This window comes from Chelonoidis abingdonii, chromosome 1, assembly GCF_003597395.2.
Source record: "Chelonoidis abingdonii isolate Lonesome George chromosome 1, CheloAbing_2.0, whole genome shotgun sequence".
Classification (NCBI taxonomy): domain Eukaryota; kingdom Metazoa; phylum Chordata; order Testudines; family Testudinidae; genus Chelonoidis; species Chelonoidis abingdonii.
This window is the reverse complement of record NC_133769.1, coordinates 128,908,225-128,931,269: the sequence shown is the minus strand read 5'-3', so window position 1 is coordinate 128,931,269 and position 23,045 is coordinate 128,908,225. Positions and strand designations below refer to the sequence as shown.

General features: G+C 46.6%; 1 protein-coding gene across 1 annotated transcript in view; it reads left to right on the top strand.

The window, feature by feature from the left end:
- Positions 1-23,045, top strand: part of ITPR2 (inositol 1,4,5-trisphosphate receptor type 2) — a 357,167-nt gene that overhangs the window by 293,286 nt on the left and 40,836 nt on the right. The window contains exons 46-50 of the mRNA XM_032767262.2: positions 1,290-1,397; positions 8,200-8,392; positions 14,352-14,477; positions 17,737-17,912; positions 20,867-21,031. Coding sequence (XP_032623153.1) covers positions 1,290-1,397; positions 8,200-8,392; positions 14,352-14,477; positions 17,737-17,912; positions 20,867-21,031 — 768 coding nt within the window. The remainder of the gene's footprint in view (positions 1-1,289; positions 1,398-8,199; positions 8,393-14,351; positions 14,478-17,736; positions 17,913-20,866; positions 21,032-23,045) is intronic.

Genomic DNA, 23,045 nt, shown 5'->3' with positions numbered 1-23,045 from the left:
TTAATATTTGTCATTTTTACTTTGTAAGTACGTTCCCAGATTAAGAATAAATTCAATTTGTCCACTGGTTCTTGGCAATCTCAATGTACTGGATAAATTGCATACATATGAGTTGTTATTAAATAAAAAAATGGAGGGATGAGGGTTGCAAATATCCTAATAGCCTAGCAATAAGCTGTCCTTTTCAGACACAGATAGTGTAACATTTGTTCACACCTGTGTTAGTGCTAGAATGGATTATTGCCCCTCTTCGGGCTATAAAATCTAAATAAATTAACGATCTCATAGCGTTGGCGCTTAGAGTTCCAAACTACATGATCATGTAATGAGCATGATCTGCAATGATCATCGCTAGTTTACAGCCTTGTTACATTGGTCACTTTGGGGGGGTGGGTTTAGCTCTTATACTAAGCCCACTTTTTTTATGGCTTAGTAGAGCACTGGACTTGGACTCAGGTGATCTGGTTTCTTTTCCCAGATCTGCTACTGTCCTGCTGGATGATCTTTGGCAAGTCATTTCACCTCCCTGTATCTTGGTTTCCCCATCAGTCAAGTAGGGCTAATGATACCTCCTTTGTAAAGCGCTTGGAGATGTATTGATGAAAAGTGCTACAAAAGAGCTATTTGCCATCTTCCATAGCAGCTCATGAGTTTTTAAAATTAGGTCCAAGTTTCTCATTAAGGTAACTTGTACTATAACGTCATGAGTCTATTTGCTGTTGTGTCTTAATCATAACAACAAAACGTTTGCATTTAAGAAGCCCTTTAAACATCTAACAAGACCTAAAGTACTTTATTGAATATATACAATATATGAGTCATTTTGCCCAATATGGAGATGCAACTGTCTCGGGGTAGGAAAACATCAGTTATTTAACAGGACCAGGAGCACCGCACAACAGCATATTGAAGAATAACTTATCCATTTGAAATCATGGGGGAAATTTAGAATGTAATTACCTAATTTGGAAAAGCAGCACTGTCAAAGATGTGCAGATTTTGTATCTAAACTTAACTAGGCAGTGCTGCTGTTCTAACTTTTTGGTGTCTCTGAAAAGCCCTCCAAAAAGACACGGACTGCTGGCAGAGTTGGCATTCATAAAACTTAGCTGAAGACTTGCTTATTTAAACTGGGTTTTTAACACCAAATTATTAATGTGGTTCTCAACAAATGGCATTTGGGTTATGATTTACAGAAGGAGGCCCATTGGGGCATGTTTGGAGGATGGGTGTAAGTGGAGATAGTAAACCAGACAACAGGAAATAAATCAGAAGTCTTCTTTTTCTAGTTGGCTCGCCACAATAAAACATTGCAGCAGATGCTGAAGCCAGGGTCTGATGCAGATGAAGGAGATGAAGCCTTGAAGTACTATGCCAATCACACAGCACAAATTGAGGTAAAGAATTGCTCACCAAAAGGGAAACTATTGTGGTCTGAGGCCAGTTTGCTTCCTACTAGAACTTCTCCTTTCGATTTCTCCTGAAGAACAAAACACATTTAAATAGGGTAGCTTGTTTTGAAAGGGAAGAAGCTGAGTAATATCATACTGGGGAAGGGGAAAAAGGCCTGGATATTCTTTAAAATTGGCTTAGTGTATTTCAAACAATTGTCCTACAGTCACTCCCCTGTGGGATACAGAACATTTCTTGTATGGGAATAATGACTGGGGACAACAGCAGTGTCTTAGAGACAAGAGCAGTAGCATGTCAGTCACATAAACCCTGCTTTTCAAGCTAAGGAGGTTTATGGATCAAATGAGAATTTTGGCTGTGGTTAAAAAGAAGTTTTTGAAACGTCGTGAAGATTTTGTGCAGTCTTTGCCTAACAGGATGAGGTGAGTCTGGTTCATCAGCTCCTTTCCATATTGTAAACAGCATTCACCTGTTGGACGGAAAAACATTTCATGACTTTGGCAGTAGTAGAAGGTGTAGAGTTCAAAGATGGCAGCTTTAAGGGGACGTGCCTGCGAGGCGCGCAGGGCTGTCATTTAGAAACTATGACTATCTGATGCAAATCTAGTTGATTAAGGGTGAGTAATTGCACGTAGACTCTCATGTTAAACCACATACTTCTTGAGGTCTGGTTTATTAAAAGAAAATCACAGTTCAATGTCATCTAAAATGAAATTCATTCCCCAGCTCTTCAAAGTTCTGTCAGCTCCTGCTGGGCTCACTAGCTCCTTCCCAAACCCAGTTCCTGTTCTTGACATTTCCTAAAGCCTCTTCCTCTTCAGGCCTCTGCCCCTTGTGGCAGGAAGCATCAGCCAAGCCTATGGAGAGCCCCTTCACAGATCCTCTCTCACTCTGGGTCTCCTGCAGGTATCTTGCATCGCTCTCACAACCCTCCTGCTCCTCTGGTTCTTTTTCCCGACTATACTTAGGCTGCCCTTATATCCCTTCAGCTGACCTAGTTGCTAGTCATAGGCCCCCATCACATGACCCTGGGACTGAGAGGTGCGGGTGAGGTGTCACCCAGGACTCCCTTAAAGGGCCAGCTCAGCCATAGATATTCATTGTGTGCCAATACACACACACACACACACACACACACTTTTGCTATCCTTGAGGTGAACATACATAAATATATTGCTCTTAAATATAAAACCATTTCAGAAGGGAGCAATAAGGCAATTTTTTGCAAAACAGCCACAGCTTTGGGGGCTTCCTGAAAGTGAGGATATAAATGACTCTGAGCCCAACACTGCTTCTATTGAAATAAGAGAGGTTTGCCAGAGCTGGGCCAATTGTGGAGTTCCGGATGTATGTTCTCTCAGCTCAGCATACCCAGTTTGTTCAATCTGTAAGTCAAATGATGATTCTGTGATAGTGAGCAAGTAGACGTCCGGCGTTGGGGCTCGGCCCTCTCAGGTGCAGCTGGGTGCCAGGGCGCCTCACTACCGACCGCAGATAGGTCAGGGTCCAGGCCCTTCAGCAGGGGTTGAACACACAAATAGTCTATAAGCCCAGGCCCTGGGTCAGGGCAGGGCAATAAGCAGTTCAAAGCTCAGGCCCTTCAGCAAGGGTTGAACAAACAAATAGTCTATAAGCCCAGTAGAAAGGCCTGCTCAGGCCAGCGAGAGGGGGAGTCTGCCACTCTTGGAAGGGTGGCAGGGGGAACGCAGGCCCTCCCACTCCACTGCGTTCCAGCCCGGGGCCCTAGCAGCGGCCAAGACTCGCTACTGTCAGTGGGGATCCTGGCCGCAACACTCTGACATTGGTTCAGGCTCTCTGGGAACCAAACCAGGGTCGGCTGCCCCCGGGCCACTTCCGACCTCCCCCTCTCTGGGTGCCTGTGTCTCGCCGGCGTCTTCTGGTGCGTCTCAGACCATGAGTTCCTCAGGATACTGGGCACGGGGAAGCTCAGGCTGGGCGGGAGCTCAGCCACCCGTGTCTGTTCTCTTCGGTGACCGGCCTCCAAGTGAGCGCCGAGGCTGGGCTTTTATACTTCCTGTCCTGCCTCTTGACTTCCGAGGGGCGGGAACGGGCGGTGGTGGCTCCGCCCACGTTGGCAGCTGCAGTGACTCAGCCATCTCAGGGGCAGCTGGGAGCCAGGGCGCCTCGCTACACGTTCCCCCCCCTCAAGGCTGGCCCCTGTGCAGCGGGGCCAGACTCTTCCATACCCCCTAGGTGGGAAAAGAAGTCCGCGTTTGCATGATCCTTCCCGGCCCTATGGCGAACGGAGAAGGCGCAGGGCTGCAGCACCAGGTACCACCGCTGCAGCCGCATGTTATGGTCCTTCATGTGTGCCAACCACTGGAGGGCAGCGTGGTCGGTGACCAAGGTGAAAGGGGTCCCAAGGAGGTAGTACCGCAGGACGTCGCAAGCCCACTTCGCCGCGAGGGCTTCCTTTTCAACCACCGCATAATTTTCCTCTTGGGGAAACAGCTTCTGGCTGATGTAGAGGACTGGATGCTCTTCCCCGTCCACCTCTTGGTAGAGGACAGCCCCGAGCCCCACCTCCGAGGTATCCGTCTGCAGGATGAACGGCCGGTCAAAATCGGGGCTATACAGGACAGGCTTATGGCAGAGGCTTGCCTTAAGTGTTTGAAAGGCCTCTTCACACTCGGGGGTCCATTTCACTTGACGCGGGCTGTCCTTGGTTAGGAGCCCCATCAAGGGAGTGGCAATCGCTGCGAACTAGGGAGTGAACCATCAATACCCCGGTCCTAGACACCCTAGATGTGAGTCCGGAAACGTTCTGACAGCGATTTAGAAGCCTGGCCTACCCCAGCGGGGCCCGGCCCTATATGGTGGCCCAGGAACTCTGTGAGACCTGCAAGCGCTGGTTGCAGCCAGAACGCCAAATGGCGGAGGAGATAATGGAGCAAGTGGTGCTTGAACAATTCACTCACATCCTTCCCCCGCGGGGAAGGGCCTGGTTCCTCTGCCATCAGCCTGCGACCCTGGCCGCCGCCGTTTCACTGATGGAGGACTTCCTCGCGGCTGAAGTACCGGTGGGCCCGGCAGGTTGGGCGACCCCACCGGGGGCAGAGCACCCTAGCTCTGAGAAGACAACGACGCTCGCCCGGGCTGATGGACGAGTCGCATATCAGAGGGTGGAGGCCCGTACCCATACCCGTACCACGACAGCCCCTGGGCAACCTGCTTGGATCACGACTCCAATGGCGCGGGGGAGCCCCCGGAACCCTCCAGGGGACTACTCTGGGGCCCGGCCGCGGTCCGGACGAACAGACCTGGGGCCCTGCTTTTCCTGCAGGGAGTATGGCCATCTACAGTGGGACTGCCCCCGACTCGAGTGCACCTTTGGCCAGGTCTGTTCAGGGGAAGCCCGTGCCCGTTGATCCCAGGCTGCCAAGATCACCGTGCCCATGATGGTTGATGGATACCCGACAACAGTCCTCCTTGACTCGGGCTGTGAACAGATGTTGATCTGGAAATGCTTGGGTCCACCGGTTGATACCTGTCTGGGAAAAATCCGGCTACAATGCATCCACGGGGACATCCGACCTAACCTCAGCACCCGCACCCAACTGACAGTTGACGGGGTCACCTGCTCGATGGTGGTGGAGCTGGCGCCATGGCTGGCATATCCGGTGATCCTGGGCCAGGACTGGCCTGAGTTTCCCACAGTCCTACGCCGCCACACCAGGGAGGGCCCGGAGCCCACGACAGCCTTGGAAGGAGAGACCCCAGAAACCGAGGAAGACAAGCCGGACGCACTCGACCTCGCCGACCAGCCGGGAGGGTTAGAGGATCCCTTGGCCCTCACGGATTTTTGGCGAGACCAAAGGGCCAACCCTACATTCGAGCAGGCATACGAACAACTGGCTACCGTGGAATGAACCATCCTTGATCCCGACCGGGTGGAGCAGTGACCGCATTTTGAGCTGAGACGAGAATGCCTGTATCGGGTTGAGAGGGACTCACACACTGGGGAGCCCCAGACCCAGCTCCTCGTGCCCCGATGTCATCGGCGGGCGATCCTGAAGCTGGCCCACGACATCCCAGCAGCCAAACACCTGAGCCACGAAAAGACCCTGGCCCGGATACTGAGATACTTTTGGCCGGGTATATATCAGGAAGTAAAATGCTACTGCAACTCCTGCCCCAAGTGCCAGCTGGCCGCCCCAGCAAGAACTCCCAAGGTGCCCCTAGTGCCCATGCCTGTAATCGAGACCCCCTTGGAGCGCGTGGCTATAGATCTAGTAGGGCCTCTCCCCAAGAGCATTGCAGGGTTTCAGTACATCCTAGTTATGCTAGACTATGCCACCCAGTTCCCCGAGGCGATTCCCCTGTGAAACATCACAGCCCGCACTATTGCGGGCGAGGTGGTGAAGATCTTCGCCCGCATCGGCCTGCCCCGGGAGATCCTCACAGACCAGGGGACCAATTTTACCTCATGATTACTACGCCAAGTGTCTGACCTACTGGGGATCAAGCAGCTGCGGATGTCGGTATATCACCCACAGACCGACGGATTGCTCGAAAGGTTCAATCGGACCCTAAAGGACATGCTGCGCAGATTCCCCCAGCTGGACCTCCGCCGATGGGACCAGCTACTCCCACCCTTGCTTTTAGCGGTACGAGAGGTCCCCCAAGCGTCGACCAAATTTTCACCCTTTGAACTGCTGTACAGCCGCCGGCCCCGGAGCCTCTTGGACCTAATGCAGGAAACCTGGGAGCAAACCTCATCCCCCGCCCAGGGCCTTTTGAAGTACGTGATCCAGCTGCAGGAGCATCTTAGGCAGGCGGGGACCCTGGCCTGAGAGAATTTGAAAGCCGCCCAAGAAACACAGGCCCAGAGCTATAATCGAGATGCACAACCCGCGACTTTCAACCCGGGGACCGGGTCCTTCTTCTTCTTCCCTCCAACGAGTCCAAGCTCCTGGCTCAGTGGCAAGGACCATATGAGGTGGTGAGAAAAGTAGGTCCAGTTACCTATGAGATCAACCAGCCCGTCCGGCGAAAGAAGCTACAGCGATACCACATTAACCTTCTCAAGCCCTGGCGGGAATGAGAAGGTCTTTTGATTAACCCCTACCCACCAGAGCCTGAGCTAGGACCCCAGATAACCTGAACCGAAGACCCAGAGGGGCCCCATCTTGGGGATACACTGATAGAGGCACAACTTAAGCAAACCTGGTGCCTCCTACAAGCATTCTCCCGCACTTTCATGGCCCATCCGGGACACACCACCCTGGTGCACCATAGGATTCAGGCTGGAGTGGTGGTCCGGGGCATGACCCGGCCTCTGCCCTATCATAGGAGATGTATCTTTGACGAGGAGGTATGAAACATGTTAGACTTGGGGGTGATTGAACCCTTACAGAGTTAGTGGCATAGCCCCGTGGTGCTGGCCCCGAAGCCCGATGGCTCTCAACGATTCTGCATTGACTTCAGGCATGTCAATGCCCTCTCCAAATTCGATGCATACCTCATGCCCCGGATAGACGAGCTGTTGGCCCGTCTAGGAGAGGCCCGTTATATCACCACCCTGGATTTAAGTAAGGGCTACTGGCAGATCCCCCTTGATCCATATTCCAGAGAGAAGACGGCCTTCGCCACCTCTACGGGCCTCTATCAATTTACCTGGACGCCCTTTGGCCTCCATGGGGCCCCGGCTACATTCCAGTGCCTGACAGACTGCCTCCTCCGACCACATCAGGCCTACGCTGCGGCCTATCTGGACGACGTGGTCATCTACAGCCGCCACTGGGAGAGCCACTTAGAGCGGGTCGCAGCCGTACTGAGGTCCCTGCGGGCAGCCAGGTTAATGGCCAACCCGAAGAAGTGTCACATCGGCTGGCAAGAAACCACCTACCTGGGGTACACCATCTGAAATGGACAGGTGAAACCCCTCATGGGCAAGGTTCAGGCCGTTGCAGCCTGTCCCCCACCAGCCATGAAACGCCAAGTGAGCGCCGGGGCTGGGCTTTTATACTTCCTGTCCTGCCCCTTGACTTCCGAGGGGCGGGAACGGGCGGTGGTGGCTCCGCTCACGTTGGCGGCTGCAGTGGCTCGGCCCTCTCAGGGGCAGCTGGGAGCCAGGGCGCTGCGCTACAGAGAACCTGGGATCTGAGCTCCAATGCGTGTTTTCCACCTATTACTACTTCACCAGTAATACAGGCTCCACAGTCAGATTCAGCAAACAGTCTTAATGGAATGGAATCCAGCTCGCTCTCAAGTAGCTCTGTTGGTTCTGAAAGGCTAATAGTAGCAATATCTTGGGTTTTGTCAAGTAAACAGATAAAGGCAGGTGGGAACTGGTACTATATCTGAGTAACAAGGTGCTCCTTTAGCATAGCCTCTTTCATGATTTACAACCTCATAGAGATGGGCTCAAGCTACAAAATTAAGTTCTTGATCCAAATGCTAAGCCCTTTAAAGTCTGAGAAAGTTTGGATGTTGAGTTTTGCTTTAGCTTATTATAAATATGGGGGCAGTTTGTAGGGCTCAGATTTGGAACGTCCTCAAAGATTGGGGATACTTGGATCTAGATTTTTTATTTTGAGGCACACCTGTATAACCTTATTTTAAGGCAGGTTTCTGAAGGCAAAGACAATTTTACCATAAATTACTTACGTAAGTGTATTTTAATGTAGTGTCTTAATGTAATTGAAATTTTTAAAATTAGTTCTACACCAGTTTGTAAATAAAAGCAAGTTCTGAGTCAGAAGGGAATCACAGCATGATTGAGAAGTCTCTGACCGTGAAAGACACATATATTTATATTTACAGATTGTCCGTCATGACAGAACCATGGAACAAATAGTCTTCCCTGTCCCCAATATCTGTGAATTCCTCACTCGAGAATCCAAAAGTCGTGTATTTAATACAACTGAGAGAGATGAACAAGGGAGCAAAGTGAATGACTTTTTCCAACAGACAGAAGATCTGTACAATGAAATGAAGTGGCAGAAGAAAATTAGGAGTAAGTACTGTCTATAGTTTCAAGGATTTAGGTTCAGGTTGTCTAATTGTATTTAAAACCTGTAAGTCACCAAGCAAGTATTTAACGTTTTCATTTTCACTTGTTTCCAATCCCTTTGATATTACAAGAAAACATTTTCCAAGCCCAAGATTGCAAGTAACTGGAGATGTGCCACTTGCGACAGAGAGAGAGAGAGAGAGAGAGAGAGAGAGACATACACAAAGAATAAATAATATGGAAGTGTGACTAATAAAATCATCATCTGGGCTCTTGAGACCAGAACTGAGTGGTAGACTAAATGGGTGTAACTTCACTGAAAACAGTAGCGTTGCACCCAATTATGCCAGATGGAATGTTGGCCCCTAATGTTTAACAAGAGTAGCTGTATACTTATACTTTTGAATACAATTCACTGAAAACATCTTTCACCTTGGGCCAGATCCTCAGTTGGTGTGAAACAGTGTGGCTCCCATGAAGTTAGTGGAGTCCTGCCAATTTTTATACCAGACCTCTTTGCACTGAGTCATTATTTACTATTTCTGGAGAATGTTTTCTTAGTAATAGTGCTTTGCATCCCAGCATCTTTTAAAGCACTTTACAAAAATCCAGCTGGATTAATTCCCAGCAGAATTCAGTCTGTGACTCCTTGGTGGCCAAGGGGACATACCTACTCAAACTGTTTACAACTCCCATTCCACTGGAGGGCACAGCTCCAGCTGGCACAGGCAAAAAAGTGGGTGGCACTAGTTTCAGAAGAGACATGGCTAGAACACAAAGGGTAAGCTGGCTGGTTCCATGGGTGTCTCTCCCAGAAACCCCACATAGAACTTAGAGCTGCTCCACCAGGATGGAATTCACAGGGGAGGCAGAAGTGGTGCTACCATCTGACCTCCCGTAGAGGTGAAGTTGCTTCTAGCATCTCAGGAGGTGGCAGATGGCAGCCCTGTCCACCTCCCAGGGTAAATCCAGCCTTTTCACCAATTAAGCTTCACAACACTCCTGATAAGGAAGTGGGATGTAGCTATAGATATTGAAGGATCTCTTCACCCACCATTAAAATGCAGAAGCCTCAGAGGTAGAATACAGCAGCTCTTGAACAGTTCACAGCAACATTACTCAACTGATTAGAAAGGAAGTGAAAATTACCAGATATGGGCAGAACTGCGGGAGGATTTGGCTCGCCAGAATGGAATGAATTAACTTGAAGCGTTTACCACTGCTAAAAACATGATGTTGGGTTGTAGTTTTTGTGAATTTAATTCCTAGGCTGTAGTTTCTATTTCAAAATAATTCTGCTCACAAAGTAGAACTGGGATCCCAGTTAAAAGAAACACCGACAAACAAACACAAGCCCCCAACCGCTGTCTGAGAGAGTGCAGTCTTGGATTTGATCTCTGTAATGCTAAGAAGCATAAATTAGGTTTTCTTTTATCCAAACCAGAAATTCCCACATTTCCTTTCATCTGTGGAACACTTAACAAGCCTTCCTATTATTTTGTTTGAAAATGCAATATACATTCAAGTGCTATTTAATCTTTACCCCAGTGTCTGAGTTGCTGTGTTATCATACAATGTTGAATGGCTTGAAATGAGAGGATGCCTCATGCAAAGGCTCCAGATCCTTAAAACCCAGAAGTTAACAGCCTAATTTTACCACAAGTGAAATCTTAATGTTTAGTCTGAGCTGACTCTAATTGTGGGTAATTAAAGCCAACCTTACTCTGAGACAAAAAGCTCCAGTTTGAGGAGTTTCGAGGAGTCAGCTATGTTCTTAGTCACTTTCAACAGTAGGATAGCAAGTGAAGCCCTACAGCTGGCAGAAAGATCCCGGAAGGTCAAGGGTGCCTTTTTCATGTGCACAGGAAATTCAGAGCACTCTAGGAGTCTTTATAATTTCCTGAGAAATATGTTATCTTCAAATGGTTAAATTTCACGTTTTAGAGATTTTTTTTAAATACCATATATTAAGATGATTCCAACCAGTACCGGATTTACCATGGCGCCAGGCCCACAGTCCAAAGGGGCCCTGGCCTGACCCACTCTTCTCTGGCCCCCTCTCCCATCTCTCTCCTGTGGGGGCAGAAGCTTGATGCTGTCAGCTCCTGCTGCAGCAGGGCAGACTCTGCCTGGCCTCTTCTCTGGAGGGTGCTACGTTCCCTCCCCTCCCCATCTCCCTGCTGCTGATCAGCTGTTTGCAGGCAGTAGGGAGGGGGAAGAGTGGAGCCTCAGCATGTTTGCCGCTCAGGGGAGCAGGAGGAGAAGGGGCGGGGGCAGGGCATACCTTCCCTCCAGTCCACTACCATGAGCACCCTCACAACCCCAGCCCACACCTCCAGCCCCCTGCCCTGACCCCTGCACCCTCCTCTCACACACCCAGCCCCTTGCCCTGACTCCTGCACCCGCTCAGTCCCCTGCCCTGTACCCCCACACATACCCAGCCCCGTCACACCCCATGTCCTGACTCCTGCACCCCCCTCCACATCCCCACCCCACTCTGAGCACCAAACAGGAGCTCCTGCACCCACCCCCCATTCCCATCTGCACCCCTCGCACCAAACAGGAGCTGCCCCAGGTAAGCGCTCCACACTCCAACCTCCTTCCCCAACCCTGAGCCCCCTCCCTCACCCTAGCTTCTGGCCAGACCCTGCACCCCAACGTTTTTTACATTTTTTTAATAAAGCGCTCTTATCCAAAGCACTTTACAATAGTTAGCTAATGGGTACAAACAATATTTGGAAAGATCATTAAGTGGTCCATCAAGATCCTCCGTGATTTTCAAGTGGTCTGTGGAAAAATAAGTTAGATTCAAGAACAATCAAGGTACCTCACTTTATTTTCATTTACTTGCTATTACTTATAGGAGGAAGAGAGAGGAAAAAAGAATGAAAAACAGAGGTGGGGTGAGATAAGAGAAAATGTTCTTTTTCTTGGCTGGGTCCCAAGGAGGGCCCCAAAAATGAAGCTGAGCACAGGGCCGGGGAGCCCCACTAACTCTAAATCTACCACTGGGTCACGTCACCTGGGCTGGGGATATGGTGTCAGGTGATCCCCACAGTCTCCAACCTACCTGGGCAGTACAGCAGACATGGCCCTGCCCACTAGCTCCTCTCCACTCCCTAGCCCACCCAGAACCAGGTAGGGGTACCCACTCTGTGGGGGGAGATCCTGTTTACTCCCTCCCCAGCCCTGCTGCGCTTGCAGTTTACCCCTGGCCCCTTTGCTCCAGGGACCAACCCTAACTCCTGCCCCACTGTGCTTTTGCCCCCAGCCCCTTTTACAATCATTCCCCGGGGGGGCCCACAAAAAGTTAATCCAGCCCTGTCCGACACTCACCTCGTGGGGTCCTAGAGCTCAAGCCTGAGCCCAGATATCATCTACATTGCAATTAAACAGCCCCTTAGCCGGAGCCCTGTAAGCTTAAGGGCTTGGCTACACTTGAGAGTTACAGCACTGGTGGTGGCTTTACAGCGCTGTAACTTACTCCCCGTCCGCACTGCCAAGGCACATCTCCTTGGCTACAGTGCTGGTTGTACTTCACCTCGACGAGAGGAATAAAGAGAACAGTGCTGCTCTTGCAGCGCTGGGGTGCCAGTGTAAACAGTGATTAATCTTACTATGCTGTAACTGACCTCCAGAACCTTCCCATAATGCTTTTAAATAAAGAGAACACACTTTGTTTTGTTGTGATGCCTCTCTTTGTCTTGTTGTGAACTCAGGGCTCCCGGAGCTGCTAATCTAAAAAACAAACACAACTACTGTTTGCTCCAGCAGAGGCAGGCAGGCAGGGGGATGAATGTCCACGGCTAGTGTTGCTTGAGGAGAGAAGCAGCCCGGGGGGGGAGGGTCTGTTTTGGAGCAGCTGCTTATCTGGTCTGTGAGGAAAAAACAAAGGCGGCTATTTGCATTTAGTGAATGAGAGAGGGGTGGGGAAAGGGGTCGGAACTTGCAAGGCAAGGAGTTGACAAAGTGTCAGCTCCAAAAATCCACACTCTTTCTCACTCTCCTCCCCATGCTCCCTGTCACCTCCACCCCACCCTCCTCTTTGAAAAGCACATTGCACCCACTTGAACGCTGAGATAGCTGCCCATAATGCACCACTCCCAACACCGCTGCAAATGTGGCCACACTGCAGCGCTGTCAGTGTGGCCACACTGCGGCGCTTTCCCTACGCAGCTGTACGAAGACAGCTTTAACTCCCAACGCTGCACACCTGCAAGTGTAGCCAAACTCTGAGTCTGCTGGCACTGGCTAGCAGCAGATGTTTAATTGCAGTGTAGACATGCTCTAACTGTGTTTGTACAGCCCTGTAGCACAGTGGAGCCTTGGCTTCAGATAGGCCCTCTAGACACTATTGCCAAAATACTGTAACTCCTCACTTAGACATCCTGGTTAATGTTACGTTGCTGATCAATTAGGGAACATGCCCATTGGAGGTAGCTGGTGGGGGCTTGGAACCAGGGTGGACTGGCAGCCCCCCTATCAGCTCCTCGCTCCCCTAAGTTCCCTGGGCCCAGCAGGCTATCAACTGCTGGCAGTTCAGCTGTCCCTCCCCACACTGCCATGTGCTGCTCCTGTCCTCTGCCTTGGAGCTCCTTTGGGGGATCTCCTGCTTACTGTGCAAAGTAGGGGGGGAAAGAGGGGTGCTAATGTCAGGGTGTCCCCCCCTCCACAGAGAAGGGGAGGGGACACAGGGCTCAGGATAGAGGGAGCTTGCTGGCAGCAGCTGCTGTCTCAACTTGCTGATCTACGTAAAAAGGCAGTGTACTTGGAGTGGGGTCAGCATACTTAAAGGGGCAGTGTGTATCTCTCTCTCTCTCTCACACACACACACAGGATGTGTGTCACTGTCTCCCCTCCCTCCATTCATGCTGTCTTGTAGAGTGTGAGGCTACATTAACAACGTGTTAATCTTTGAGGGCTCAGCCGAGTGCTAGTTCATCATTTAGCAGCAAGGCATTCCCTGGGAAATATCCCACCCTCTTCCATCCTCTGACTCTACCACTTTAACCAAGCTTCACAATCATCATTGCTGTGTACAGCATTAAATTGTTTGTTTAAAACTTATAGAGAGAGAGAGTGTGTTTATATATATATAGATATAGATATAGATTATATATATGTGTGTGTATCTAGATATAGATACACTCTCTCTCTCTCTCTCTCTAGTCTTTTGTCTGATGAATTTTTTCCCCCCGGAACCTAATCTCCCTCCCCCCCAATTTACATTAATTCTTATGGGGAAATTGGATTTGCTTAATATTGTTTCACTTAAAGTAGCATTTTTCAGGAACACACCTACAACATTAAGCAGGGAGTTGCTGTAGAACAGATCTCTTTAGTTAGGAGGGAGGACTTGGAAGCCTGAGCACTGCATGTAAAATATTAAGACTCCCTAGAACCTTATTGGCAGGGTTGATCCTTCCCCTCTCCCTTAGGTAAATTGTGATTTATGTGGTTTCAGTGCGTCTTTTGGAAAAGACTTGACTGCTCTGTGAGATCATAAAAAACCCATTGCATTTTTGTAACAGAGGGTCTGTGTTCTAGTATCTTTCACCAAAACATCCTCTTCCCTCCACTCCTGTGCGGCATACAGGGAGTCATTTGTCCACAGATTTCCCCTTTCCTTTCAGTGTCAAGTGACATGATTCCTTCACAAAAGGTCCAGGCCTCCAAACTTAACATAGGTAAAACTCTCATTAGTAAGCCCCAGAGGGTCGTAATTTAGAATAAAGAGTACTGAAATCCTTCTGGGTGGAAAAGTGCCATGTGAATACAATATACTAGGACTATTAAACCTGTATTAAGTATTAATTTTTGAGTTCATTATGGATCCTGAATATTTATTTTTTACTTTTACTGTTCTCCATTAAGCTGCCTTCCTTGTCTGCGTGAAGCAGTTGTTCGTAAGCTCATGCATCTCCTCATCATTTCTCCAACGCTGCTTTTGTCTCCTTCCTAGATAACCCAGCCCTGTTCTGGTTCTCCAGACACATCTCCCTCTGGGGGAGCATTTCCTTCAACCTGGCTGTATTCATCAATTTAGCAGTTGCTCTCTTCTACCCCTTTGGAGATGATGGAGATGAAGGCAAGTGATCTTTTTTTTTTCTTATACTAGTGAACTTTTTCAGTTTTAAAGCAACACAAGCCGTCACATCTTAAACAGCAATTCCTGTGACTCTCCTTCTGCCTTGCAAAGCTCTTGAATAACATAAACAAAACAGTTAAGATTTTCAGAATTCACTAGTCATTTTGGATGCCCATTTTGGGACACCTTAATGGGACCTGAATTTCAGAGGCAGGACGCTCAGCACTATCTGCAGATCAGGCTCTGATAAGATGTCTCAAGTCGGGCACCCAAAATCACAGGCACAGCTGAAAATCCTGTTAGATAGACTTATTTGCTCCCCTTGTTGTATGATATAATATGAGTTGATTCTATGTGTTTTTATATATTGTAGGAATCTCGGGGGGAAAAAATGTGCTGGAATTGTTAGACAGTATTAATTGCTGCTATGGGTTTGGGCAGTTGCCAATGTGGTATTTGGTATCAATCCCATGAAAAGGACAATACTGGTGACCAGAATTACAGAAAAAAACCTCTAGCAGACATTTGGGTGCTATATAAATCACTAAATGGATATTAAGAAAAAAAATTGAAGTACTGGCAAAGGAATCACACAGTTATAAGTTTGTGAAAAACATGAAACTTTTTTGTTCTTGCCTCAAATTTTTTGCAGAAATTCAAAGTTGTATTTAATCCTCTCTTGTGTCTTTGTATGTGTAATCTGGACTCTTTGTGAAACAAAAAAAAGCAACACTGCCATACATCAGAGAATATGTTTTAAAATATAATCCTCAAATATAAGCCATACCTCAGAGAATGGAAAGTTTTTCATTGATGTTAGAGGGTTTTGCATCTGATCAGGACCGGCGCCAGGGATTCTGGCACCCTAGGCGCCGGGCCATTGCGCCGCCCCGCGCTCCGATCTCGCGGCTTTGGTGAGCTGCCGCAGGCATTCCCATGGAGGGTCCGCTGGTCTGCAGCTCCGGTGGAGCTGCCGCAGGCATGCCTGCGGCAGGTCCACCGGAACCGCGAGACCAGCAGACCCTCCGCAGGCACGACTGCGGCAGCTCCACCGGAGCCGCCTGCCGCCCCCCCCTCATAATGCTGGCGCCCTAGGCGACTGCCTAAGTCGCCTAAATAAAAGCACCGGCCCTGCATCTGATCAATCATCTGCATTTCTTTGAAAATGTACAGAAATATTCAGTGGCCATTTAGGAGAGCATGATATGGAATGAAATGATTTTAAATATGTTTCATTTGTCAGTTTTTGACTGCTGTGCTTATGAGGATAAAATAAACACATCATTTGCAAATGATAGATTTAGTAGATAAAAAAAGTAATGGTGTATTTAAAAGCAGTGATTTTTTCCCTCTGTTTTATCATAAATCATAAGAAATATATTGCATAATATATTCCATCTAATGACTGTAGACTTGTTTTTGTAGCCTAAACATGCTTAATGGGGATAAAGGGCACTGGATGACTCAAGAGATCGGTAACAGAATAGAGAGCCACTCACCTCTAGGTCATTGATTCACATCGAGTCCATCTGATGACTCATGTGAATGGAGTGGGTGGAATCAGTCCAGGGTCTTGGGTACACATGCTCTTCCCAAACACCATTGCCATAATTGGCACAAACAGATGGGTCTGGTTGTTAGACTCAACAGTGAGGCAGAGGATTAAAGTGAATTGGCAGGGAGACTGAACTGCCCTTTCACCCCTGAGCTGGTCTCTGCAGGTTACAGCACAGGCACATCAGCAGGGATATGAAGGGATGCTTTTAGAGCTGAGATTCCTCCTGTATATACCTGCTCTGTACAGAGAAGATTTTAGTCTCCAATGCTCTCAATTTTCTGAAGTATAAACCTGTTTCAGATGTATGTGTTCCAGACCATAAAGAATAACAGAGAAGAAATAAAGAGTTAAAACTAAACCTTTTAAACTAAGACCTATTTAGCTATCTGAAAGTTTTACACACTGTAAAATTCTCTGGGCTGCAATCAGTAGGTAGTTTGAACTGCAAGCATGTCTACTAGTTTAAGCAGCCCCAATAATCCAGTGGTTTCAGTGACAGTGCAGTTTACTTTTCTAAATCCCATCATTCCAGACAATTGTAGATGTAATTAGAGATTTATTGACAACAAACATGGGTGTGGCCAAGCAGGAATAGTCATGAAACAGACTCCTTTCTCCCTCCTCCCCCTCCAAAGAAAACTAACTCTAGAGCCAGGGTTTATTTCACTTTCTTCCCCCCTTCTTCTTGAGCAAATCAGCCCATAGCCATGTGTCTGAGGTGCTCGGGTTGACCTAGTCAGCCTAAGAATGTTCTTTTAATTTACTTCTGCAATTCTAGCATCATATGATATAAGTGAAACTGCTCTTCACAGAACGGCTCCTTGCCTCAGCTGTGCATGTCTGCACATGTTGTTACTGGTGCAAGTCCTGTTAAATTAAATTGATTGACCTGAACAGAGGAGGGGGAAAAATGACTTTTTAAAGAAATATTGAGGGTTTTGGACCTATCTTTTAATGAAGACCTCATGTCCAGTTTAAAGGTATATTCCAGATTTGTTAAAGTTTCCCATTCTAGTTGGTAGCAAAATCATTTTACAGAGCTGGACTTGAACCAATTGCCAGCATATAAACACCTTATTGTCTGGAGAAAGTTTGGATGTACTCTGAATTTGGAGACCAGGGGCTGTCTCTGGTTTTGTCCTAATCCCAGTGATATTACTTAGCCCTGGAGCTGTTGCCATTGTTTCTATTCTGAGTCTCTTTTAACTGCCCTCTTCGCATTTCCCAGCCACCACCATTTCACTGCACCCATGCTGGCTGTGCACTTGATAATGTGAAAAGTAAGTGTAGTATATTGACACACTCCAAATATTTGACTATACTGTTTCATGGTAGGACATAATAGGATATTTCTGTATTTGTACAATCATTACATTTAGAGCTAAGGTGCCCTAATGAGCTTTGCAAAAGGGAACTGAATAGCAGATCACTACAACAGACTGGCAAGTTGTCTCTCCCAAGCAATCCGCAGATTTAATGAAGACTTTATTACCTACCCTTATTGGAGCTGTCTGAAATTTACCCTAATATGTTAAGTCTTTTCCACTATGATCATGCAAAGTTATGGTCAGAAATTATGTTGCATGATTCATTCACTTTGGTAGGTAAACTGGCCAAGGAATCAAGCTTTGGTCAGATTTGTTTCTTGACACACAACTGATTTTCCAAAAGGGTTAACGTTTCCCTTTCTTCTCTCTCCAGGCACACTTTCTCCATTGTTTTCAGTCCTCCTCTGGATAGCAGTGGCAGTCTGTACAGCTATGTTGTTTTTCTTCTCCAAGCCTGTTGGTATCCGACCCTTTTTAGTGTCTGTAATTCTCAGGTCTATATACACAATAGGACTTGGGCCTACGTTGATACTTCTCGGTGCTGCTAATGTAAGTACTTTAAAAGTAGCATAATTTCCATTTCCATAGGAGCAGGAATATTAAGGGCCACACTTTAAAAAAGCAAGGTCTGAGATCTGTGTACTGTTTCACATCTGCTTTTGCGCACACATTTAGCACAACTGGGTTCAAGATAGGTCTAATAAGTGTCTGTTTAAATTTCTGTTGAATCACAGCAGCTTTATGGTACATCAGAGCTGGGATGGGATTGAGTAACTGCAACTAGTCCTCTGGCAGTCTCACCTGCCTTTTCGTCCAGCCTGCCCGCCCGAACATACCTGACCAAAGCTCAAGTGCAGTGAAGAATCTGGTCCTATAGCTCTAACATTATAGTTCAGAAGTTTGATTGAATAATTTTTTAACGGGTATTGTAGCTAAAAATCGAGTTGCAAAAAAAAGACAGTCTCACAGCCACCAAATGTCGATTACAGTCCTGTTGTTCATTTCATGGTGGCATATCTACATACTGTAGCGCTGGTTCAGTTCCAAATTCTTTGAAAAGATTTCCTTCTCTAATTTGTTTTTTTAATGTTTTATGGCATGAAAGAAGCCCTAGCAACCTACTTATGACATGGTAATATATCACATAGTAACTAAGTACATTTTGCCATGACCCCAGGGAACTGATCATTGTATAGATATACTTCATATATATACTGTTGCATCAGACAGGTATTGAAAGTATTCAAAGACAAAAAATGGCAAGCTGTTAGAGGCATACAGCTAAGAGGAACGATCAGCTTCTTAAGATGAGCCAGGGGACTAAAAGAAAAGGGCAGGAATGCTATTAAAAATTCAGTATTTCACTGGAAACAAAACATTTCACAAATCCTGATTCTGTTTAACTTTGAAGGGACAATATCAAGATGCATACAGTGGTTGTCTTTAAAAACTTTACTATTTGGCCTTTTCAAGTAGATAATGATGTTGTGGTATTTGCATTAAACCCTAACTTCCCTGTAATTAGTAAAAGGAATACCTAAGAAATTGAGCAAATACTGACATAATATTTAACTACAAAGATAACCGAAAAGTTTTTTAAAAGGACTATCACCATATACAGAGACGCCGAGTTTCTAATTCCTGGAGGGTGCTCGACCCCACCACGGTGCCCCAGGCCTCACCCCCATTTAACCCCTTCCCCCAAGGTCCTGCCCCCGCCCTTCCTCTTCCCACGCCGTCCTCGCTCTGCCTCATGCTGCCCCCACTCCTCTCCCTCCCCCTCAGCACCTCCGCAGGCGGAGGGAGGAACTGATTGGCAGGACCTGCCGGTAGGTGCTGAGCACTCATGAAGTTGGCACCTGTGGCTGTATACTCTAAAAACAAATTTTGGAAGGGAAAAAACAGAACCAAGAATTCCATAGTAAACAGCAGACCAGCTATGCTTCCTTAAATCTGGAACAACTCCCTTGACTTTAATGGAGTTATTCCTGATATACGCTTTATAACTGAGTTCCAGTTCTGGCCCATGCTGTCTAAAACTATTGACATTGTATGCAGTGCTAAGATGCAGTATTTTTAATTTGAATGTACACTACAGGGACCTGATCTTGCACCCATTGAAATCAATGAGAGATTTGCTATTTACTTTAATGGGACAGGACCAGGCTTGAGGCTACCAAAATAGTCACTTAATCTATATTAAAAGTAATTTCCATTCCATGCCTTTGTTTTCTTACCTAATGTGCAGGCATATGTATGCTACACATGACTGATACAGCAATATATATAATGTGAATGACAGTTCACCTGCCTTTGCACCTAAAGAGGCTTACCTCTGATTTTGCAGCACCCCTTAAATATTCTATATATTAAATATAGAGGACAGCTTTAGTAACACTATTTAAGTGCCTAGTGTCACGGAGTCCCCAGGCAATGCTCTGGAACTGCTCCCTGCAAAGCCAGTCAGGACTCTGGTGAAGTCTCTCTGTGAGCAGACTTTCTTCAGGGCAAGAAGCTCACACAGCTTCCATCTTCCTGGGTCTGACCTTTGGAGCATTCAGCATCCTCTGCCCCACCATGTGCTTCCCACGACGAGTCTGGCCAGGTGGGTCCTGGGGAAGCCAGAGGGTCCTGCACCCCAACTTCGCAATCAGACATGATTGTTAGCCAGCCAGTAAAACAGAGGTTTATTAGATGACAGGAACACAGTCTCTAAAACAGAGCTTGTAGGTACAGAGAACAGGACTCCTCTGCCGGGTCCATTTTTGGGTGCAGTCAGCCAGACGACCAAGTCTGCACTTTGCTCCACGTCCCCAGCCAGCCCCAAACTGACTCACCTTCCAGACCCTTCTCCTCTGGGCTTTGTCCCTTTCTTGGGCCAGGAGGTCACCTGATCCCTTTGTTCTCCAAGATCTCCAGCTGGCACATTTTGTAGAGGAGGGGCCCAGGTCATTAGCTGCCAGGAGACAGTGTGTCGGCCATTTTTTGTCCAGACAGCATTACATCAGCCTTCTAGGGCTCTGCAACAATCACACTCCCTTCTCCCACAACCTAGATACTTAAGAACTGCATAGGGGAAACTGAGGTACCCACACATTATTCAGAGAAAACATTAACAGTCCCACTTCGTCTCACCCAGTCAATGTGAAAAAACTCCTAATGGTGGCTGCTGCAGAGAAATGTTGTTCAGTGTATTGTGTGTGCCTTATATGACATTACATAATGTCCATGTGCATATTTAGAATGAAGTGGAAGGGCAAGACGAGCTTTTGTGCAAAACAGCTCTGCAAACTGTTAGTGAAGTCTGGCCATCTGCACCTGTTGTCTCTTGTCTTACGCTTTGACTGTGAGCTCTTTGGGAGCAGGGAATGTCCTTTTAATCTCTTTGTACAGCACCCGGCATCCTGGTCCGTGACTGGGGCTCTGAGGCGCTATCACAATATGAACCGATGATGCTAATATTGTTCTGATCTAGTAAACTTGGCCTTGTAATCTCCCCACAGCTTTGTAACAAAATAGTATTTCTGGTGAGCTTTGTTGGAAACCGTGGTACATTCACTCGAGGCTACAGAGCCGTCGTTATGGACATGGCCTTTCTCTACCATGTAGCGTACGTCCTGGTCTGCATGCTGGGCCTCTGTGTGCATGAATTCTTCTATAGTTTCCTGGTGAGTATGTGCCGCCGGGAAGCGGGAGACCTTGCAAAAACAGAAAATACCATTACCCGTGCAGCTGTCTTTGATTTCTTCCTGACAATCACACCAAATCATGTGTATTTTTAGCATACCATTATGTGGCTGCCCGTTAGAAGCTACTGTTTTCGTTAGGACTTATTGTCTATGTTATAGAGCTCTACACATTTCGTTCCAGAAAATCATCAAACAGCCTTTTCTTTGCCCCCATCCCTCCCCAACTCTACGTTTGTATGCTGTATCCTTTCCACTACCCTCCGTTTGTCTTGTCTAGTTACACTGTAAGCTCTTCAGAATAGGAACTGTCTACTACTCTTTATTTGTACAGTGCCTAGCACAATGGGCTCTCCTTCTCAGTTTGTCCTTAGTCAGTAGAGAATAAATGTAATTAATTATTTTAATAAATTGATGGGACTGTTTTGCAGTTGGTGAGAGAGTGGATGCTTCTGACATGTAGCCTGAAGACATTTTAAATACATTTCCTTCATTTTCTTCAATTCGACTAACACAGGTGGAATTCCTTTCATAATACAATACAAGTGTACTGAAAGTAATTCCATACAAAATATGATCTTGAAACTCAACTCTTCAAGCCAAAGAGCATTCATAAAAGCCCTTTTTGATGCTCTTTTAAGCAGTTTTTATCACTTCCATTTTATTCTGTGGTGTGTAAACCTTTTGGACAGATTTCATAAACCCCGGTACGGTTCAGTGGCTTTCATCTTTCGTTATATACTCAGTTTTACATTTTCCTCAGTTTCCTGAATAATTGAGTCTATGTCCAGTATTTACAGGGTTTCATATAGATCCTGCTTTCAACGCTAAAGGGCTTTAGTCCTTGCTCTACTAAAAACCCCAGTTGAAATCAGATTTTGAAAATCTAGTTCTGTGCTTACATATATCTGTCTTATCATCACTAAAGTTAACAGGAGTTGTGCTAATATGTGAGGACATAAGTAGGCTCAGTGGTGTACATTTTCAAGATGTGGTACAGACTCTTCAGATGAAATCTTGGCCCCAGTAAGTCAATTGCAAAACATCTATGGACTTCATTAGGGCCAGGATTTTAGCTGCTTTAAAATTAACGTGACTCTTGTTCCTGAAACAATATATAAGGCCTGGCTTTAAAAATATATTCCTGAAGAGTCTATTGTTTGTTACATAGGGTGGGATTTTTAAAAGTACCCAAGTGACTAAAGAGTATATGTCCCATTGAAAGTCCCCACCCATCCCACCTGTACTCATTCATGCTGGTGAGTACTCACATTCTCAGTGTAAGAGACCATTAAACACGGTGTAACTAAGAGAGAGATTCACCAGACCAGCAGTTAGTTTTAATATTGGAGATTTTTATTTAACCAAAAGAAGTATGAAATGTAAACTTTGCATTTGGGGGGCATAAAACGGGCAGTAAAGTCTATTTGTGAAGATCTGACTTACAGGGTCTTTATTTGGTATACATTCAACTGTGATCAAACTTTTAGGTAACACCAAGATTATAACCATAGCAAACACCCCAGATGATACAACCATGTTCCAAATGTCCTGTATTGATTCAGAGGGGGGTTACAAGACATGAAAGGCGGTTCTGTTCCAATAGTGTAAAATCCTGCATCCAGGGAGAATAAACAAACATCAAGGAGACAAAATGGAAACTGTAGCTGACCACCTATACACAAGGCGTTAAAGAGAATTTATTTTAATTTTGCCTTTGTAATATTGTCCTAAAGTCACTATGTTATAATATGGATTACAGTAGCTGCCACCGAGGTAATATGGAATCAGGAGCAGTCTATCAGGAGAGGAGGTTGTCCAGGGAAGGATCTCAGTCCTAAGATATAGACCTCACTGTGAAAAAGTTTAAGAAATACTGATATGACTAAGTTTTTACTGGTTTTGAATGACAAATATCCATGATTCAGTCATGGTATAATTGTAAACATTCCCTAGTTACTCACACATATATTCACTTGGTAGTGGAAATACTCAA